General features: G+C 35.9%; 1 protein-coding gene across 2 annotated transcripts in view; it reads right to left on the bottom strand.

Moving 5' to 3' along the window:
* LOC136247027 (protein NLRC5-like) overlaps positions 1-22,780 on the bottom strand; it is a 28,164-nt gene that overhangs the window by 4,134 nt on the left and 1,250 nt on the right. The window contains exons 1-3 of one of the 2 annotated variants that reach the window (XR_010697031.1): positions 2,824-3,311; positions 1,482-1,541; positions 1,332-1,430 (exon numbers count right to left, since the gene is read on the bottom strand). Coding sequence is in view for 1 of the 2 variants with exons in the window: in XM_066038615.1 (XP_065894687.1) it covers positions 7,185-13,051; positions 22,425-22,470 (5,913 nt within the window). In the remaining variant the exon portion in view is untranslated. Of the gene's footprint in view, positions 1-1,331; positions 1,431-1,481; positions 1,542-2,823; positions 13,052-22,424; positions 22,489-22,780 lie in introns of those variants that run through there. The other variant, XM_066038615.1, reaches the window with a different exon arrangement.

The following is a 22,780-nucleotide window of genomic DNA, read 5'->3' as shown; positions in this document are numbered from 1 at the left end:
ATAATCATACACATTACTACAGTAGTTAGCTAGCTACTGCAATTCTGCAGGTTCAGGAGTACCTACATGCTTCCCATCATTTCAGTCATACAGTGTGTACTTTGCAGGATGGTGGTATTAAAAATAATATCACCATGCGCATGAATGCATGGCACTGATGTTTAATGTTTGGTTGTTACTATAATGTGGTCCCTGCATGTAGGGCAGGTACCAATACTAGTATACATATATATATATATATATATATATATATATATATATATTTATTTATAGTCACAGTATGAGGTACTGTTAATAACACTATACTGCTACAAGTAGGATAACAAAATAGTAGATAGTGAGATAGCTTTTTTAGGAGGCCAGGTTGCATCATTCATTTTGAGTGAAGAATAACAAGTTCACAAAAAGATTGGAATTATCAACTAGAGTAGGGACCATAGCACATCGATGAAAAGTACTGAAACAAGTTCGAGTAGTGCATGATAGTAAAGTGTTATTTCCCTACTGTGCTCAAGTTACCATAACGGAAATGCACAGTAAGGATATAACACTTCTTGTTGTTTTACTGTGATTTATATCATGCACTACTCCAACTTGTTTCAGTACTTTTTATCGATGTGCTATGATCCCTATTCTAATTAAAAATTCCAATTTTTTGTGTACTTGTTTGTTAACTTTTTGTAAATAATTATTGTGACTGGTGAACCCATGCATACCACATCAAAAGAACGAAATGGCGACGTGCGCCCCAGCTATATCAATTATTGTCCAAAAAGTGAAGTGTACATTACGCTTTGTTTTCAGCTATGTTTAACCCGTTACACAACATTATGAATCAAGAACTGCTTGAAAAGCACCTCTGCAATCGAAGTAGCCACTAAGAAAACTAGGGATACAAAGGGAAGCCATCACATGCTACCACCAAATCAACATTTTTCACTTTTTAAAAACATTCCATAGCAACTTGTTGAAAGCATTTCGGGTTGATGTGAAGGCTTTTTTGGGCTTAGTCTTGTCTAACCAATGCTGCATCAATCATCATTGTCTGGGAAAAGTGAGGCTGGTTTTTGGGTGATGTCTTTTCATGGGCCACGCCTATTCCTTCATGGTCCCTACTATACAGTACTATCATACTGTATGACAAAGTGTCTGTGGTAAAGTTTGTGTAAATATTGTGCGATTAACATCACGAATTAGCCCATACAAAATGTTTTCACTGAGCATACCAGCAGAACATACATTAATACGAAACTCTAATAATCCAGGGAAAGCTGTATTTGGTTGGTTTGACTATGCTTAAGTATTGGACTATTTTGTGGGTGTTTTCATACCAGCTGAGGTAGAAGAAGGCTTGGTTAGGTTCTTTAAAACACTATCATTGAAGAATATCCATTGACCATTTAGCTTAGCCTCCATCAATCCTGAGTTATCTGAAATTTTACTATTCTTCAGAATATGGCCAGCACAGATTGTTAGCTGACCAGGTATGGTTGTAGTACAATCAGGCAACATTAATTTCCTGCAATTTCCTGCAACATTCCCTATTAATTGTAAAAATATCAAAATAAATATATATTATTGTCAACTGATTGTGCAAGTATGTGTAACTGAATCTGACATCCTATATTTTAAAGTGTAAAGCCTTTTTCGTAATGGGTACCAGTGGTGGAGGAAGTAGTTGATGTGTGAGGGGTTGACTAGGTATAGAATCTCTGGGTTCTGGGGAGTGTAGTCTCCCAGAAGCTGTAGCCATTTTTAGATTTATGATGTCTCAAGGTTCACCAGAAGTAATTTATAGGTGCATATTTCAACTAAAGCACCAACTTTTTAGCCAAAAGTACTTGCAATCAATAAAAGCCTCTTTTGGAAAGTTTTTAGCAGTTGACTACAGTTGCAGGGTTAATGAACATACACAGTACAAAACGGTCTTTAGACACCTGGAAACACTTGGTACAATTAAGAGGTCAGTGCATGGTTTGATTCCCACTGAAGGCATTTTTGTTTTGTTTTTAGACTACTTTTAACATGCTTTCATGAAATCCATTGAGTGCTCTATTAGAATATTATAGCGTTTTATTAGAGCGTATATTGATATTTTGCAAGGTTTTCAAGAACAATTTCAGCAAAATATCATTGCTCCCTTAGCAAACCGAGGGAGGATTCAGCACCCTAGCCACCCTCTTTCCACTGTGTAAGATGGATACTAACCATACATACAACTAAACAAGTTCTAGACACCTACCTAGCTAGGCAAGTTTAAGAAATCAACAAAGGTATTAACTTGTATACATACTACTGTACACTGTTGTAATAAATCAACTGAGTGCTTAATCTTATTGTTTTAAAGGGTACATATCATACCTAGGAATATTCTCATGAAGAGTAAGAATTTAATAGACTATAATAAAAGACTGAAGAATGTAGTAGGTTACTGGAAAGTAGCAATTAACAAGATAGAAAGTCTGATGGGATGACGTGGGATATTAATTTTTGTGGAAACAATTCTGATTAAATCAGTATACAATACAGTACACTTCAGAAAATTAATGCGTACACACACTGCTTGAAGTTTCTTAGTTTACTAGAGTGGTATATCCCCAGTATATGGAACAGTTAATTGTTTGGAATTTTAGTAGCTTTTCAGTAAACCTGCATTCACTGATGTTTACTGAGAGTTTAAAACTTAGTAAAACAATTATGTTCCATATACTTAAAGTTACTGATATTTTACTATCAGTATAACTGGGCACAACTACAGTAAAGCAGCTTAACAAATTAGTAAACTAAGAACCTTCAAGCAGTGACATTGATATAATGCAGTACCTTCACCAGAAGATGTTACTCGTGTTGCCTTCAGCCATGGTCTCTACTTTCATAAACCTACAAGAAACAATAATAATGACAATAGACAATGACTATAATAGCAGACCATTGGTAAACACCTTCCTCCCTCAATTATGAAGATGGCATATCATAGCAAAAAAGGTGATGGTTATCAAGATTAGAAAGCAGGTCTTGACTTCCATCACAATAAGCTTGTCAACAGCTTAAATTAGTTTTCTTTCATGCAGAACAAAGAAGAAAATTTGTGAACTACTAAATCATTAGAAATGAACCAACCAGATAGGTAAATCTTGGATAGGGTATCTTCATTAAACAGACATCACTAGCTACTGTACCATCTCTCCAGATGTGGTTATTTGCAATTGCACTATGCTGGGTTTTATAAGATTTCCAGCTACTCTTTTTAAACCACACTTTGGGTCCTTTCCCGTTAATGATTGAAACAAACATATTATATAACAGCTGTTCAAGATAGAAAACTTTTGGTATAATACATTGCATGCATATGGCTACAGCAAGGATCGCAAAAAAATTGACAACACCTAATCCATTAAATTCTTTAATAAAGATTTTTCAACTTTTGCAAATATCATTGCTTTGTTCTCAGAAATAATTTCCCCTGAATTTTTGCTGAATTACTGTAGCTTCTAATTTGCCTATTATGTGGAATGTTCAACACCTTGATCTTAAAGAGGTATTTGAAATTCTGAAGTGCAACCACAATATGGACTTATTACTACCCAATAAGCATTCTGCAACAACATGTTCTGATTCTGGCTTCACTTCACAGTGGTATTACAGTGAAAACAGAAACAAAATTCCTCCTCTGGTGCAAGCACCAATTGCAAACAGTGGATGATATTGCTGGTCATATAGTTAAACAGCACAACCAAACCTGTCATATTACTGCACCTTCCCCCTTAAGAAGATATACATACAGGACCATGCTGTTGATTCTGTTAATCTAAACATATAATTCAGATGAGTGACAGTGTCACAAATACTTTGGCAGGAAGTCATCCAGATTTAACACCAGGAATTTTTACCATCTATTGTCAACATGGAATATGTTATGGTTACCAAGTGATGGCTTCCCATGAATCTCCATTTCACTCACGATTTTATAACCATCCAAAACTCATTATCTAAAAAGGCGTGATAGTTGCACCAATCAGTATTGTTCAAATTGAGAATCCAGTATTTTTTATTACAATATATCACCACAGTATTCACAATCTGTCTATGGCAAGCAATATAAATAAATGGTCAGTCAACGAATAATCCAAGCCAATAATTATTTGGTTTACAAAACATAACATCCAAGAGCCAGTTAGCATACATGTCTCATGAAAATTCATAATGCAATATTAAAATTAATTTGGATGTCTTGGGATGATGAATCAAAGTACATCATCTGCAATAATATGATGTCAAAATAGCTACTGTAATTACATTATTTATGGTCTGTAACACTTTGTCCTCCTTACATAGCTATAATATCAGGTTTATTATTTTAACATATTGATTGTACAAATCTTTTAACTACCTTTTTGAAATGTAAATAATAGTTATTTATCACCATGCAGTACAATAGTAGCCTTTGCACTTTCTCTCAATTGACCAGAAACCATATTATGGCCAGCTATAACCGATTGTATTTTTGAGTATAACAATATTATGGTCCATGGCCATTTGGGCTGAAAATTTCATGTTTGAGATGATCTCTACTTGGACTCAACATGTCAGGAAGAATAAGTACTGCAATTGCTCCAGTATAATTACATGCATGGTAAATGTATTCTATATTGTTGGCACTACCATATAATTTTATATCTTGAACTGTGCATAATTTTCTTAATGGTTACACAGTGAATTGTAATTGTTTCATAACATGACATTAAGACTGATTTTTCAAAAGCAGGTCATAAATGGAGATGCAAATTTTCAAGCATCTGGGGTATCGTGCAAATGCTGTTCATCATTAGAAATGGTCCTTGTACAGATGTGTTATTGGTGAATGTACATTGAAGAATATTACATCACATGTACATAAGTAGAAACAAGCCATTACTCCACCCGTATCAACAGTCACGGGTTTATTGATGCATTGCCAGTGCTACCAGTGCAGGTGCACGTAATGAACATGAAAAGGATCTAAATAACTTAGACACCTCCAAAATCCACCACAAAAAGGGTCTAAAAATATTATTAAAGAAATAAAAATCAAAGAACTGTAAAAAGTAGTTTTGAAAATATTAAGAATTACAAGTACTTTTCAACCCTAATAAGGCGATATCCCATAAATTATGCATCACTTGAAAGGTCAATCAACTGTCTTCAATTGGTGAAAACTTTATTAATGCAATACAAAAGTCGCTTATGTAACTTCAGATGGTCTAATTTGTCATGAAAAATATTTGTGGTCATAAATCAGAAGCCATGTGGTGTATGATGCTAAAAATATGTATGGTTGATGAGCACCATAGGTACTACACAAACACACCAAGTTTTGCCAAAATCCAAACTAAATTCCTTGTTGCTTTGACATGGAATGACCCATTACACAATCACCACAACTTGGTTATACAATGTAATATATAGCAATAGATACAGTTTAATAACTACAATCTATGTTAGCATTATAAAATTATTATTACAACATGTAGCGACGTTATACTAGCTGCATACATAGACTGTAATAGTAGCAATAGACACAGAGTAATTATAATGGAAACAACAAATTAATATACAGTGTAAGTTGAATTGTGTAACCACTAAACTATATTCTAAGTTTACAAGTGCACCGACTACTAATTTCACATTTTTCCTCAGCATTTATTTCATTGTTGCTGATATCTAACAACATAAACTGTGCTTCACATTTAGTTATTTTATCAACTATTATTGCTGCTCCCAATACCATTATCTTATTCTTTGACAGGTTCAAAATTTCTAGTGTAATGTTTGATTGGAGAATATCAGCTATGCTGTCTACTGCAGAATCAGTGATAGCATTAGATCTCAAGTGAAGTACTTTTAGTGTAGAAATAAGCTTCAGTGATTGTGTGATTAAAACGACTTCATCACTTCCAAGGTTACATTTGCTTAAGTTGATCACTTCTATAGTTGCATTTCTCTTTATGACAGATGTTAACTCATTTATTGTTTCCTTGTTTAGTGCATTATGAGAAAGGTCTAGTTCTTTTAATGTGGAGATAGACTTTAGTCCTCTTGCAATTGTTAATGCATTTTCTGTGCTCATACTAGTTTTGCTTAAAGATAGCAGTTCCAAATTGTGATTTGCTGTTATTAATGTAATAACTTGTTCAGCAACTTCATCATTAATTGTATAGTTATTTAGGTTAAGTTGTTTTAAAGCTCTTAACCTCTTTAAGGAAGAAAGTACCTCAGTTAAACAAGCATTGATAGAGTTGTCACATAATTTCAAGCCATGAAGCATTGTATTACTCTGAAGTACTTTAATGAGGTCATTCACAACATCACATGTGACCCATGTTTTACTGATATCCAATTCCCTCAGCGTTGTTTTGTGCTGTAAACTTGATAATATTGTTATTACACCCCTTGTTTGCAAGTAGTTCTCATGCAATCGTAGAATTTCAATACAGTTACTCAACATAGCAGTGGCTATGTCATGAGCTGCTGAAACACGTATGTCGTTTTGGCCTAAATTCAAAACTTTCAGTGTTGAAATAGTCTGAAGAGCTTCTGCGATTATCTTGGCACCCTTTGCTTGAAGATAATTGCAAAACAACCAAAGTTCTTCCAAAGTATCATTACTACTGATCGCTCCTGCTATTGCTTCTGCAGCTGTGTAGTCAATATTATTTTTACCCAAGTCTAGCACTTTTAACGTTGTAATGTGTTGCAAAGCTTTGGCTATTGCAATAGCACCCTTGCTTTGAAAACTATTATTCAACAATCGCAGTTTCCTTAAGCACTTGTTAACTTTTATTACATCTGCTAACACATCAGCTGCCTTACTTTGAATGTTATTGCTTGCAAAATCAAGATATCTTAATCTATTAATTTGCTTTAAACCTTCAAAAACTGTAATTGCTCCATCGGTTTGCAAATCGTTTTCTCCAAAAATAACCTCTTCCAGACAGGGATTATGTATTATAACAAAGGCTAAATCATCGGCTGCACTGCTATTAATGTTGTTGCTTTGAAAATCAATTACCCTCAGTGAGCAAATTTGTCCTAGGCTCTTAGTAAGGATTATAAAACCAGTTGATCCAAAGTGGTTAGAATAGAACTCTACTTTTTGTAAGCAAATACAGTTACTAAATAAATTTGCAAGATTGTATGCTGCGTCATCAGTGATGTTGTTGCTTCCTAAATTCGTGCTTTAATGTAGCTACGCATTTCAACAGGTTGGACAATATAATAACCCCTTCTGTCATTAAATTGTTTCCAGGCAGTGAAAGAACTTCTAAGGAGGTATCTCCTAAATGCATGTTATGAAAGTTTCTAAACACATTAAACGAGAAGTTGCAATAACTACAATCGATTTCTCTTAAACTTACAGAAGTATTGATTAAACTCTTGATAAGCTTGCAAGCTGTAGGAAACTGGAATCTGCAAAAACTGATGCACAGCTTTTCAACTCCAGACTGTTTGGAAAAAACTTTCAAGAGCTTTTCTGCATCACGTTCAGCAATTACGCTATTGTTGCCAACATCCAATTTCTTCAAGCAAAGGGCATTGTCATACAACGGATTAAAAAGACATGAAATCCCACCGGATTGTAGTTTGTTCCCAAAAAGTAAAATCTCTTCTGTGTTCACATTTTTAGCAACCATTTGAGTAAGGTCATTACACGCAACACCAGTAATGTCATTCTTTGCAAAATTAAATGACCTTAATGATTTGTAAATAGAAATACTGTCAACTATTTGGATTATTCCTGAAGATTGTAGGTGATTACATTGCAGATACAATTTCTCAAGATGGCTGTTACGTGACACAACTGTGGCTAATTCCCTTGCTGCCCTAACACAAATATTATTATGACTACAGTCAAGTACTTTCAAGCATTTTAGTTTTATAAGTGACTGGAGTACAACGATTGCTCCTTCAGTTTGTAAATTTGTGTTACGTAAGAACAACTCTTGTAGTAATGTATTAGCTTCCAACACTGACACCAAATCTGATATACAAGGAAACATATTGTTGTTTACACAACTCAGGGCTTTCAACGTTTCAATGTTCTTCAAACTCTCAGCAATTTTCTTGAAACACTTATGAGTAAGGTTACAATTGTCAAGATACAGATTTTGTAAGAATGAATTATTGCGAATTGCATCATACAGAATTTCTGCGGTGGGCTCAGTCATGTGAATATTTCCAAAGTTAAGACACATTAGATTTCTGCAGTGACTCAGTGCATGCCCAATTACACAAATTCCTGTTGATCCAAAAACATTGTTCCCAGCTAGGAACTTCTTTAGATTAGGTGAATTCAAAATTACTGTACCTATTTCACTGGCAGCATCACAATCAATGTTGTTATTGGCTATATCAATACAACATAATTGTCTGCTGTTTCTTGATAGGCACTGGCAAATTTTCACAATTCCTGTTAAACTCAGATAGCAGTTGTTTAATGACAGTGTTTCCAACATAGTATTACTTTCTAATATTGCCACAACATGATCAACTAAGCCATTTACAATGCAGTTGTTAGAAATATTCACAACTTTTAACATTTTAACTTCACTCATTGACATAAAAATTTCCCTTAAACCATAAACCTGGAATGCATTTCCACTAATGTCTATACTTTCAAGCATTAAATTTCTGGAAATAATAGAAGCTACATCTTTAGCAGCTTTGTCTGTAATGTGGTTATAGCTGATATCTAATGATTTTAATGAGTGGAGCTCTTGTAGAACCTTAGCTAAAGCAATCATACTATGAGTGCTTAACTTCACATCGTTTAAAAATAGCTTTTCCAAGTACGTTTTACTTGTTACTGTAGAAATAGCACGAGCAGCTTGATATGTGATGTGATTTTTGCTAAGTGAAAGTACTTCTAAACCGATCAGCTTAAACAAGGAAGCACATATCTCTATTACACCAGCCTCTTGTAAACTATTGTTGTTCAAATACAGTTCTCTTAACTTAACATTACACGATATGATCTCAGCAATGGCAAATGCTCCTTTGTCAGTGATAGAGTTACCATTAATATTAAGTATTGTTAGGGTAGAAATATGTGTGAGTGACTGTGCTAGTGTGATGCACCCTGCAGCTTGCAGGTTGTTGCCATTACAACTGATTTCCTTTAAAGTATTATTAGCAGATATCACTAATGCTAGACAACTGGCTAATCCACAAGTAATATTGCAGTTTTCCAACACTATTTCTTGTATAGATGTCAGAGCACTAATTGCAAGTTTGATGCCTTCAGTATCAGGAGCACTGAGATTGTAGTTGCTCAAACACAACCGTTTAATTGTGGCAGAATTCTTTTTGATGATGTTGCATACATCGTTGGCTGCTCCTAAATGGGGAATTATCAGGCTACCAATGTCAAGCACTCTCAGTTTCTCACAATGGGTTAATACTTTGATGATTTGAAGTGTTTCGTTCAGTTGTATGGACATGCGCTTTACACTAATAATTTCAAGAGTTGCTGTACATGAAGACAACATACAAACCAAGGCATTACAAACATCTCTGTTAATCTTACAGAGATCAAGTAGTATTTCTTTACATATAATTCTGTAATGAAAAGCATCAGTCATTTGACCGATGGTGGCTTGATATCCAAGTATAACGCTTTCACTTGTTAACATCAGTGAACGATTAAAGCATGATGACAGTTCTGCAAACATGTGGTATAAAGTAGCATCGTCTAGCTGACCTACACATAAAGAAATCTCTTTGAGGGATGCTGTGTGCTTTAAGAGCTGGGAGACATCTAATGCAATTTGATTATTTAGTTTACACTTAAAGATGGACAGTGTTTGAAGTGCATTACTACTGTGTAGGAAATTTTCAAGGTGGCTTACGCTTTCAATAGTGCAGTACAACATGTATAATGTCTTTGGTGATGTGGTAATTTTCTGAAGATCTTTATGGTCAAGATTGCACAAAATATGGCAACCATTTCCAATCACTATCTCTTCTAAACACTTTGGAAAGTCATCACACTGCATTAGTTTGTAAAATCTGCTATAAAGACTATCCGACTGAAATGCTACATCTGAAATCATTATTTTATTTAATGCTTTTAGCAACATGACTAAGTCAATAAGGTTTTCTACACTTGAGGCAGTAAAGTCATTATTAGATAAATTCAATACCTTTAAACCTTGGTGGTTTTTAATGCTACTGATGATATCTGATAAACCATGACTGCCTATATTGCACCCAGTCAGATCAAGGCTTTCCAATTGATCTAGTGGGATATTTAAAATTAGCTTAAGTGCCTCACTGGGCATCAAACAATTATGTAGCTTAATACTAGATATTGCCTTGCTTGAATGCAAACATTGAATCATCTTTTCATCATTCAAGTTGTATGATTGTATTTTTGAATGACTCAATACTACCAATTCAACCTGTCCAACTGTATCACACATGCTGCTACTTGAGTTTAGCCTAGAGCATTTTGAAATTTCTGAAACTATTTCATCCGCCACTCTGTCAGATAGACTGGGTTCAATAATGCACAAACTAGTTAAACGTGTCTTTGTTTTCAACACATTGATAACAGTTTTCATGTCACTGTCAAGTAAATCAATATTTGCAAGATAAACTGAGGAAATTGACTCACATGTATCTAAGGCACTAAAAAAGTTCTCACTAGTTTCATCACCTAATAGACAATCTGATACCCAAACGTCTGTGTATTCTTTGTCTGAAAGAAGGGTACTAGCGGTGCTCTTAAAGTTTTTTTGATTGCAAATTAAAGCAACACTATTATCAATCACCAACGTAAGAGTGGCATTCTGTATTCCTGAAATTAATTCTGCTTTGATGCTTGATAATGAGAATATTTCATTTGCAGTTATATTAATCTCCTGAATTCTGCATGAACGAACAACCTTTATGATTGCAGCAATACACTGTACTGTGAGCAGATTACAGCTGAGATCTAATGTTTCTATCATACAATATTCTTCACTGCTGCTACAAATGCAATCGCAAAAGTCACAAAAACTAGCATCACTTATTTGACATTCACGTAATTTGATAAGTCTCCATTGATGATTGTCAAACTGCTTTAAAAAGAATCCCAATATGCCAAAGTCTGAAGCTAACATATTCTGTCCTGAAAAGTCTATTTCTTTAGACACCAAAACATCTCCAATTTTTTCACACATTTTGTTATTTTGTGCTTCCATGAAGCATTGAAACAAATAAATACATTTTATCTTATCATCAGTAATGCATTTTGCCACATTGTAAGATTGAAACATTCTATTATACCAATTGCTGCCAGACAAAAAATGCCTAAAAGACCAACTATCTCCATTAGACAAACCAACAAACATTATCCACATGTTAAAATATTTTTTCTCAAAAAAAGTTTCCTTAAGCACTTGCAATTGCTTATCATATGCTAAGGTACTAATGTGATATGCAGCTAAAAATTCTTGCACAGAAAAATGAATAAAGTTATATGATACTGAGCCAACAGAATTATTAAATGTAGAGTGAATATCACATAGCAAGCCCAGGTCATCCCAGTCATTAGAATTCATTGTCAATCCAGGACAAATTTCTCTGACTTCTGAGTCAGTAAATACTATTTGGTCTTTCATTAAACCACTAAAAGCCAATTCAGTTAACTCCTTTACTACCTGGGAATAACGATCTGGAAGGTGAGTTTTATCTAAATTTCTAATGTCATTCAGGTCAAAATTGGTTGCTGTTGTTTTCAATAAGTATCTTCTAATAGACAAGCAAATAAATCTGTTCACCATATCCGTTTGAGTCCTTGGAAGATTACTTTCTGTATTTTCTGAGTGCTCTGTTTGCAAAAAGCAGCTAACCAACATGGACATATTCAAAGGAATATAACACAGCGTGCTAATCCTGGAGTGCTGTTGCAAATATTCTGTCAATGTACTGATGTTCTCTTCACTGTTTTGCAATGCTGTAGCAATATAATGGTACCTATCTTCTTTGCTAAAACCAAGCAGTTCAATTCTACAATCAACCACTGGGTGAAGACTTACAGAAGCTATCGGTCGTGAAGTTACCACAATATTACAATTTGGTAACACTTTACCATTAATTATATCCAAAATAAACGATTGTTTTTCTCGGAAATCCCTTGATAATTCATCATAACCATCAAGGACGATAGTCACGTCTTTTCCTGACATATGTGTGAGATACTCTGATACAACATCACTGCATTCACTTGTTTGGTAATAGTAACTGCTCAATAGTTCTTTGAGTGTAGTCACTTTACAAGCTCCTGGATCACGTAAGAAAACCAAAAAAAGGAGTTTTGTGTCAGTTAGCATCTTCTTAGTAGCCCACTGATAAGCTATTTCTTTTGACAAGATTGTTTTGCCAATTCCAGCAATACCTTCAATTAATACCACCTGTGGAGATTGAGTGCCACTGAAAATCCATGAAATATTTGTAATTTTGTCCCTTAGTGATGAGTCACCAGTCTGCAATAAGTTTGCAATATTAATCTTCTCCTTTTCAGTATGTTTATTTTTATGATGAATCAATGTCACACTTGTAAAATAATCAGGCACATGAAGAGACCATTCATCTTGTGACTTCTTATACCGGTTTTTGGTATAAAAATGTTTCAGCCGTGCCTCTAAGAGATCGACCTGGTGTGCAACACTGTGTAAATTCTCTGACAGTGATCTCATCCTAGGAGCATATCCCAGAGCATTAATACTCAATGAATGTTGGCTATTATCACTTGAAACCCATGACTGAAAATGGGAACGTCGAAGGTCATAAATAGCAGGTGACTCAATCCCCTTAATAATTTTATTCCATGAAGCAGTGGTGTCCTGGTCAAGCCAAGCTTGTAACATTTGATTACAACACCAGAATTGATCTTTCGGGTTACCCGCTTCAATAGCATCAAGAAATCCACCTAACAATCCCAGTAAGATACCTAGTGTCTTCCAGTAGCCAGCATAAACAGGAGTAATATTTTCGATCAACTCTTTGAGCTCAGGCTTAGCAGAGAGATCTGTACATGAAATACACATAAGGTATTTTATTGCACACAACACATCCAGGAAATATGCAATATCATAAAGTATGATAGTACAGTATAGTAGGGATCATATCATCATAAATGTGTTTTGTTTTCTTTCCAGAAGATATCACTTAAAAACCAGTCTCATCTATCCTCACGATGACCTAGCAGTATTGGTTAGGTACAGTAAGTGTCAAAATAATTCTTTCTCACCATCCATTCCAATACAATGGGAATGTGGTGACAAAACACCAGTACAGAATGCCAGTGAAAGGAATAAGTAGATACTTCTGTAATTTTATTAATTGTTGTATGTGCCTTATAGTCTGTTCTGTTTAATACTTTTGTCATTTGCTTTAATTATAAATACCATCTACTGTGTGTTTTGTTATATAATTTTTTCTTTAGAATAATGCCAGTGGAATGATGACAGAACTCTACTCAAGCAACGTATAAAAACAGCAATATATAGAATGCATAAATTTGTATAGATTTTGGCATGCACACACACACACACGCATGCACACACACACACAGACACACACACACACACACACACACACACACACACACACACACACACACACACACGCATGCATGCACACATGCAAGTGTACACACGCACACACTACACACCTACGTACATACTATACTATACACAACTATATCCTGGCTTCTTCTAAAAGACCTTTGGCAGTGAAAAGAGCTTTGTTTAGAATGTGGTACAGCTAACAAATTCTCCACCCTTCCATTAATTAATTGCTTCCATAAATCCTGATCTTAAACAGTCATCAATTGTAAATTTCTTTAAAGGTCCACTGAAATGGAAAATTCACTTACCATTTTAATGAATAATAGGCTGTTTGTATCATGCAATGTATAAAAACACCTATTTAATAATTCAATTATGTTGTATTAAGCCACAAAGTCTAGTTATGTCACGTTGTGAAGTAAGAGACAAAGAACCGGAACTTCCGGAAGTACAGTTATTACACACTTTACAATGGGAAAGGTAGATAAACAGTGAAAGTCTAATGTGCAGGTGGAAATACAAAGCTCTCCTTTGCAACTTCATAGTGTTCCAAGATTACTTGAACGTTCTGCTGGAAAACAATAGCGGAGTTGTTCTGTAGTTGCCTGTAGCTCAGCCTGTAGCGCTTTGCACTATCGAAGCTCATGCTTAACTGAAGAGTCACTTCTCCACCTGGTAGGGGCAGTATCTCGTGCATATGTTGCCAGTGGCGCCATTGCAATATTATGCTTCCTTGCGTTTCTCCATCCTCTGTATTGGGCAGTATTGGGCCGTTAAACGTATTCAAAACATCCAACAATTCAACATAGATCATGCACTTTTTCGACCACTGTAATGTTGATTTACAGTCCCTTTAGCGTTGTTCACCACAAGAACAGCGCAAATTCACTCCGTAGGCTTGTAACTTGCTGCAGTACAAGCTCTTACCATGTTTCTGGTAGATATGAAGTGAAAATAAATCAAATCTAGCTGTACTTATGGCACCTCATGCGTACTTTATCTGATGCGCTATAATGCAATATAATTGACTAACCACAATACACTAAAATATATTATATCCACGAACAAAACAAAATCTGACTAAATCACATACACCAATCTATCCCACTAGTGGCAAGGATTGATAATAGCCAAAGTGTACAATTTGTTGATGGTTTAGCAGACGCACCCTAAACAAAAACTTGAGATTGTCACATTATAACACATGCCTACTTGTACTGAACTATATATTTTTGGTTTTTGGGATGCATACCGCTTCATACGATGCCCACGAAATGCCACAATAGTTACAATAAATAGCTATTAAACTATATATCGATATACCGCAATATTTTCCTGTTACTAATACCGTATATTCAAATTTCAATACCACTGAGCACTACTGTAGTACTGGTATCCTTTTGTACAGTGCAAAAACCTGGGCTCCCACTCAGGTACTTGTGAAGCAGCTAGAGACTTTTCATTGTCACTTTATTTGATGCATTATAAGTATTAGACTTGTTGTACAGTGGTCAGACAAAGCACATCACCACTATTTAATTGGCTAAATGTTTTGGTATGTGAGAGTCTATTATTAGTATTTTGTTAGACTTAGATGTTTGGGGCATGTGGTGTGCATGCCTGATGATTGCATAGCAAAGAAGATTCTGTTTGGATGGCTCCCAAGGACACGACCGGCTCATGGTGTAAAACCATGGTGGCAAACTATGGTGGCAAGATAAAGTTAGACAGGACTTTAAGGTCCACTGAAATGGTAAAAGGTAATTAACACCAAAGGCTGGGTTAAAAACAATCCTATACTGGTATTCATCGATACACCGGTGTTTGGATATATCGATTATCAAAGGCTGTCACGGTATGATAATTGGTTATGATAATTTATCATGATAAACGGTATTACTGGTATATTGCAGAGTGCTACACTACAGATTGATAAGCAAGTCTATACTAAGATCACAAGCATCAAACATAGAATTGCAAGCTCACCAAAAACTTTCGACACCTGTGCAATTCGATGATTAACCTCCCCTGTCATCGTACAATGTGTCTTTACAAGTGACCCCAAATACTTAAATTCCTTCACTACAGTACCTCTACACTACTGCCACCTAATTCCAATGAAGCTATATCCTCAGCTGTAAGATTAGCTCCAGCAACAAGTACGTAGCTTAGTCTTGGTATAAGCCAAACTCTACAGTGACTTCCTCAAATATCTCATCTGCTATAACCATACGTATCTGCCCTAGAAGAACAAAACACGGCTGCATCATCAGCAAACAAGCACTCAGTGATGACACATGATGATGGTCTTCTGGTACACTCTCCACCAGGTTTCCCACCTATCTTGTACAGTACCTCAATTTGTGCTGCAACACACTGACTTAGCCAACACTGAATAACAAATTCAAAATACAAGATGAACAAAATTGGAGCAATCGTGCAACCCTGATGGAGTCCACTTCGCACCTGGAAAAGTGGTGCTTCCTCTCCACTGACTGCAACAGTAACAACCATCCCATAGTGAAAAGTATGCACCAAATCTATCAAACAGTCAGGAACACCATATTTCTGCAAAGCACACCACAGTGCCTGTCTTGGCACAAAATTATAAAAGTTATGCGAAGATCAAAAAAACAAGAGGAAAATTTTGCTATGGTGTTCAATGGTCTTCTCCACAAGTTAGCTCATGCAGAAAACCATATCCACACCAGCCCTTAAACCACACTGAGAGTGAGCAACAGAGTCTTCTACCACACAGCATGGAGTCATTCATTGATTATTCTCACAAACAGCTTGCCCATCACATCCAAGTAAACTGATACCCCTTCAGTTGTCACACACAGATAAATCACCCTTCTTAGGAACTGGTACTAGATTTGCATCATGTCATTCTGCAGGTATACCTCTCTCTCTCAATACCAAACAACACTATGAAGTCCAACAAAGGGCCACCACAACACTTCATAATATCAGGCAAGAGACCATTACTACCTGCTGTCAAGGCAGTCAATACTTCATCTCCAGTAGGTGGATTGCTTATCTCTTCCCTTACTGCCATCAATTGAATACAATCAATAGCGGCTGAGCTCTTCACATTGAGAACACGCTCAAAATAACCTCTCCATCAACCTAGAGTCTTCATTGATCTACAACATAAACTGCCATCTTGTGTCCTCACAACTCTAGGCTGGAGACTAGACCAGCTCTACTCTTAATACAAATGGCGTGGATGTCCCGCCACACTACACTAGGTTCGCCTTGAGAAAATGCAGCTTAAATAGATTTAGCCTTCTCCTGGTACCATCTGTACTTACACTCCTACACTTTACACCTCTGTGGTAAATATTTCTGTTGATCACAGTGGAGACCACAACCAAAGAAAACAGTTTGTTACGCTTATTAATAAGCAGTCTCAGCACATCTTCTGCCCCAGTAAACCAATCAGGGTGATGTCTCCCACTTAGTCCAAGCATTGTAGTATTCGTGTCTAACAACAAATCTCTGACCACACACCATTTAGTCAACCCATCAGCATCATCATTCTATCTACTCTTCACCAAGTGCACAACATGATCAGTAAACTGAGAAACAAATGTGGTGTTCATTAGTGGAATAACGTTGAATCTACGAAGCCAACATGATGACTTATTTTGAGCAACAGGAATAAAACTCGGTGTAGCACACATCAACAAGCAGTTGGACACACACACACAAACGCACACACATACATTCTTACTACACTACTGCACACATGCACACACACACTGTGACCATGATGAAACAACTACACATTGACTGGTCACACAGAAGTGTTCTAATTAAAATTAAATGATGAGTGCCTTAATTTATTAATACAAAGCAGATATTGTGCTGGTACCGGTTTACAACCTAGTATGGATATTTTACCGGCATCAGCTGGTCATTTTAAAAAAAAGAATTGGTCCCTATGGAAGTTACGTACTGTACCCTCTTGAGTACTCTATTAGAGTTTTTTACTGTACATGTCTTCAAATGGTTGATTAAAAACATTACCCGCAATGACTGTTCTATCAGTATTATTCAATAACAGTGACAATTTTCAAAGCTGCTGCTGTTTAAGTTTTGATCAGCATACCGTCTACTGTTAGCATTATGTTGGGTGCTTTTACCAGATTAACACGCATAAGGTTAATCGGCACACACTATAGAAGAAATTGTACTATAATACGTACAATGAGTGTATGGAGGTGTACTCATGGAAGTTTGTTGCTAATCCAGTATGTATTCACTGTGCTGCAGACAGCTATTAGTGTAAAACAGATTGAATTCTGTCACACCTACAGTGTAAAATGTAAATTTGATTACTGGCACACAGTACAAGTACATAAATTAACCATCGTAGTGAAAACTTTTGTAGTTAAAAGAAAAAAGGAGGAAAATTGTAGGATTGAGATACTCTAATATAATAACCATCAAGAATATTGAAACTTGTTAAGAGTTGAACTCTGGGAAACTTTTAGTGATGGTTTTGTGCATTTCTTTTACTTCCAGTGACTGCACTACCCTGGTTGTGTTGTTTAAAATCAGAATACTCTTACTACAATAAGAAAACATGTATACAGCTACATGTATATATCTGTATTAAAGTGTCTATAAATGTAATTTCTAGAAAAACTACATAAACTACAATTTTCAAATATTGTGCAGTACAAAGTAGTATTGCATAGTAGGGATCACAAAGATTTGCACTTTTTTACAATAACATCTCTCACAAAAACCAGCTAACCTTTCCTTCATAACAATTTGACAATATTGGTTAAGTAACAATGTTTGTTAGGTACTGTAATCAAACCCAACTTGTCTTTATTGCAATTTTAATTCACTGTAATGACTAATTGACTGACTAGCCAATCCCTTCAGCCAAGCATAACTTTACTAAGGTAAACACAGTTGGCTTGTTTCTTCACTGTTTGAAGTTACTGAGACCTGATAGATGCCAATATCAAGGTCCCCCATTTCTTTCTCCACTACACCTTCCTTTAGGGTAGCGCAGTAATGATTTCTGCACTTAGTCTAGTAAAAAAATCTAGGTGTATGTAGTTTTTTGGTGAGCAGAATCACTGCAGATCCGTAAATTTCCCACCACACCTCCAAGAGTTGAAGTCAGTAAATTGGTTCTAAAATAGCTTCATGTATTTTTCTCTATATGGCTATGTATCAGGAATAACATCTTGCTATATATAGTGGAACCTGTGTTAATGGTCACCTGAATTATGTGATCACCTTTGTATAATGATCATTGTCCCAAATGTTTTCTGATACAAATGTATTTACTGTGGTCCCTATAAAGCAGTCTCCTGTCTAAAGCATGTACATATTAGCCAGCCAACAATTCACCTACACACACATACATATATATGAATAACTTCTATGGATAACTTCAACTCTCACTTAGAGCAGATCACCATGTAAATAACTTTAACTCTCACATAGAGCAGATCACTGTATGGATAATATCGCTGTCTTACAATGAACAATAAGTGGCTAATAATCTGGTACTATGATCACAATTATCATACTTCCTGTCTTTTAATGAATACTATATAATTTATCTGGCTTCATTTTATAATGGTATTTAATGCCCATTAGCAGCATACGTAACAATCTCACCTTTATATTTTTGTACTGATCAATGTTTTCAAAATGGAATATTATGGTTGGTGCAAGGCTCTTAATACTATTTGTAATGGTTGCAGCCACTAAAATGCTACTGACCACCTTAATATGCAGGGTTTTTTTTCTATAACAACCACCTATAGCTATACAAGGTCAAAACTTTCTGGCCCGATCATTGTTCTAGAGTGTTTTGTACAATCAAAACATCACACATCTGGTGTCATTCTTTCCTTTGATGCAGTGTTATAGAAAATTCACTAATGATGAATTGTGGTACAAAGATAGTTAATTGTAAGGTAAAATTAGGAACTTTTCATGCTAGTAGGGAACCAAGTCACTACTGCTGACCCAGATGACCTGCTGATCTGAATAGCAATCCAGGTCAATGGCTGACTAACTGCCTGCCTGATGCCTTCAGGCAAGAGTAACTCAATAACAGCTAAGGCTATATGGGCTTGATTTCTTCACTGTTCATCTCGAGACATGCCTTTGGGTATACCGCAGTACGTACAATGTACGCATCATGAACTTACCTTTGTGCTCCTTTGGCTCTTCAACACACCATAATTACCGTGGCTCCACGCATGCTAACAAACAGTATCACATATTAAAATGGGTGCGGTTTACGAAAAAACTGGCCTACTGTAACACTAGACTATGACTTGCCAGACTTGTACAATAACAATCTGTTAACAGGCATGGCTTCACATAAGCCTGCAGATAGCAACGGATGAAAATTTTATACGTATCTACAGACTGAAATACAGGGGAACATATACAGTATCTACAGATTGCAATCCCAATAAGTGGGCATGGCTCACAAAAAGAGCTGGGCTCAAGTGGGACTAGACTTACACAAACCATAGATAATAGACACCACTACCTGGACTGGAAACACACATATAGTGCCCATACAAAACTACATGACTATCCATGATTTTTGCCTGAAGTTTTGAAACACTCTTTTTTGTTTGAAGATTCTGTTTTACTTCCTGCTATTAACTTTACTCTTGGATGGCGACTGGCCTACTACTGGCATAAGTGCTTTCCATATAAAAGCATTTACTCATGTTTGTGAAAATGGTGGGGTGAACAAGCCTAGTTTAAGGCTGATGCTTATGTACTAACACTACGTTTATTGGTATGTGGTTCATGGTATATACAGTATTCGCTCCAGTTTAGTCAAGTTGACCAGTAAACAAAATATGTATTTATAAAAGTACTGTGTACAGTATAAGGGGTGCAAAGATTAGGTAGCACTTTGAAGCACCCAATTCAGTATTGGGTGTCTATAGACTGTACTAAAACACTACGTAAAATAAAGTTATAATGACCATACAGCCGTACGTATGTACAATGGTCAGTTGAGCCAGTGACTATGCCCCTTAATTATCTACCTGATCAGTTTGCTATAGAGAATGCATGGTAGCTGCACTTACGCTAATCAAAAACAAGGCACGGTGACCATAACCCTTAAGAGATCAGCAGCAAAATCGAGGTATAGAAATAGTCTAATAAAGCAGTCATCTTATACATTCACAGTCATGTAATAGAATAGTGACGGATGCATCATTGCTATGCTAAATGAGTAAATGAAGTAGATATCCAAAAGCGATAAAAGGTAGTAAAAAGATACAGGGTGTATGATGGTACGTAACAACATAAGTACATACGTAGCTATATGGCTACTTTGGAATTGAACAAATTACTGTGAAATGCTAAACAGTTGTGTTGTAATACGTATACCATCATTCATATATCTTTTGGTGCTTGGATCATAAAACTATACCCATCTAGTAGTTACACTAAAATATGTGACCGGATTTGCAAAAAGGTACCTTTTCCACACATTTTACATAACAACAAACAAAATGATGCAAAACTTGACTCCTTATACTGATTAACTTGCTCTTAGCATCAAAATGCAGCCAGTTACTTTTGCTACACTCATGGGAAATTTCAGTCGATTATATGCCATGATTAAAACTTCAAAATTCAAAAAAATGGGTCAAATTTTGCATGTGAAAAGGTACCGTGTCTCTGAGTCTACGTCTTATACCAACTCTAGACACACTGCTGTCATACCATAGTACTCTGGTGATTGGAGTCACTGTCACTCACTCTTTCAAAGTAGAGAGATACACATATTCCTATCCTGTTTATACAATAAGGCAGGCAACACAAACTACCTCTACTAAGCATGTCTATTATGCTACCATAATTTGCATAATAATATGGCAAAAGCATTGAACATATTATATTAGTAATTTCAGCATAGTTGTTGTACATTGGCTAATGAATAACTGCAACTTTGTGAGTAATATACAGGCACACATGGTAAAATATCACCTGTTGCTAGTGGAAGATTAAAATACTCTAATAGAACAATCACCACATGTTGAAATGGAACCCGCGCAGACATACTAGATATTCTAATAGAGAAGCCAGTATAAAAGCTTGGATGGGGGCCAAATTAAAGGGACAGTATGCCAAGCCATACATGTGCTAATTTTACATCGCGTAAAATATGTTCATGATGTAATAACTTGTTGCGTTTTATTACATCATGCCACAAAATGGCGGCAGGAACTTATCTTGTAGTGATCTTATAATCAGATAATTGTAAACAAAGCGATGGTAATGGTATAAACTTGTACTGTTTTACTCATAGGGTATCTCCCTGCAGTTCACATCGTGGTTTCGTAACTGCTCCATAAAGCTTCACCCCATGCGAATTGCAAGCAGCTGGTACAAGCTTGTAATGTTGTCGTGATAGTAAAAAAACCTGTTGAGTTAATTAACGGTCTACAAAGGGTCAGCACTGCTGTTTTTGTGGCTACATTTCCAAGCGCTTCGTGCTGTTGCATTTTGCAGTGTTTATGGGCTCCTGATCATAACAATTTGAACCATGACCCATGGCCTGGAATAGAGTGTTGTCTGGATGTCTGGTGTGGTCATCACATGTTGTTCATACGTAGCTTGCCATTCCTCACAGATTAAAGCATAATTGTAAGATACTGATCCCTGAATATTATAACATAACACCTACGTACGTATGTGCATACACACATACAGTATGTTTGTGTATGTGCACATATGTACTATAAACATATACATAGAAAGAAATACAGTAGGTTTCACACACATGTATATACTCTTGAACATGTACACACGTACATTCCTCAGAAGCTCTGACTTTATCTAAGAAACTGCGATCAGTCATCCTTGATTAACTTTATGCCTAAAACGCAGGAGCACAATTCACACTATATGAAACAATTAAAGTAATATATGATACATACTGTTACAATGTATTTAAGTTTGTAGGACCATGGCAGCATGAGATCAGGATGAAGCATGGAGTATTAAAGGGTCAAGGACCTGGGAAGGAGAGTACAAAGTGGAGTGTGACCACAAGGAGGTGAGAACTGTACAAACAATAGACTTGCAGTATATTGACTGTATATCATCTTGACATTGTGATTCAAATCATTTCTCAGGCCATAGTTTCTTTATCCAGATTCGTTATCACA

This window comes from Dysidea avara, chromosome 2 (assembly GCF_963678975.1).
Source record: "Dysidea avara chromosome 2, odDysAvar1.4, whole genome shotgun sequence".
Lineage (NCBI taxonomy): Eukaryota > Metazoa > Porifera > Demospongiae > Dictyoceratida > Dysideidae > Dysidea > Dysidea avara.
Note: the sequence above shows the minus strand (reverse complement) of the source record. Positions and strands in the feature narration are given on the sequence as shown.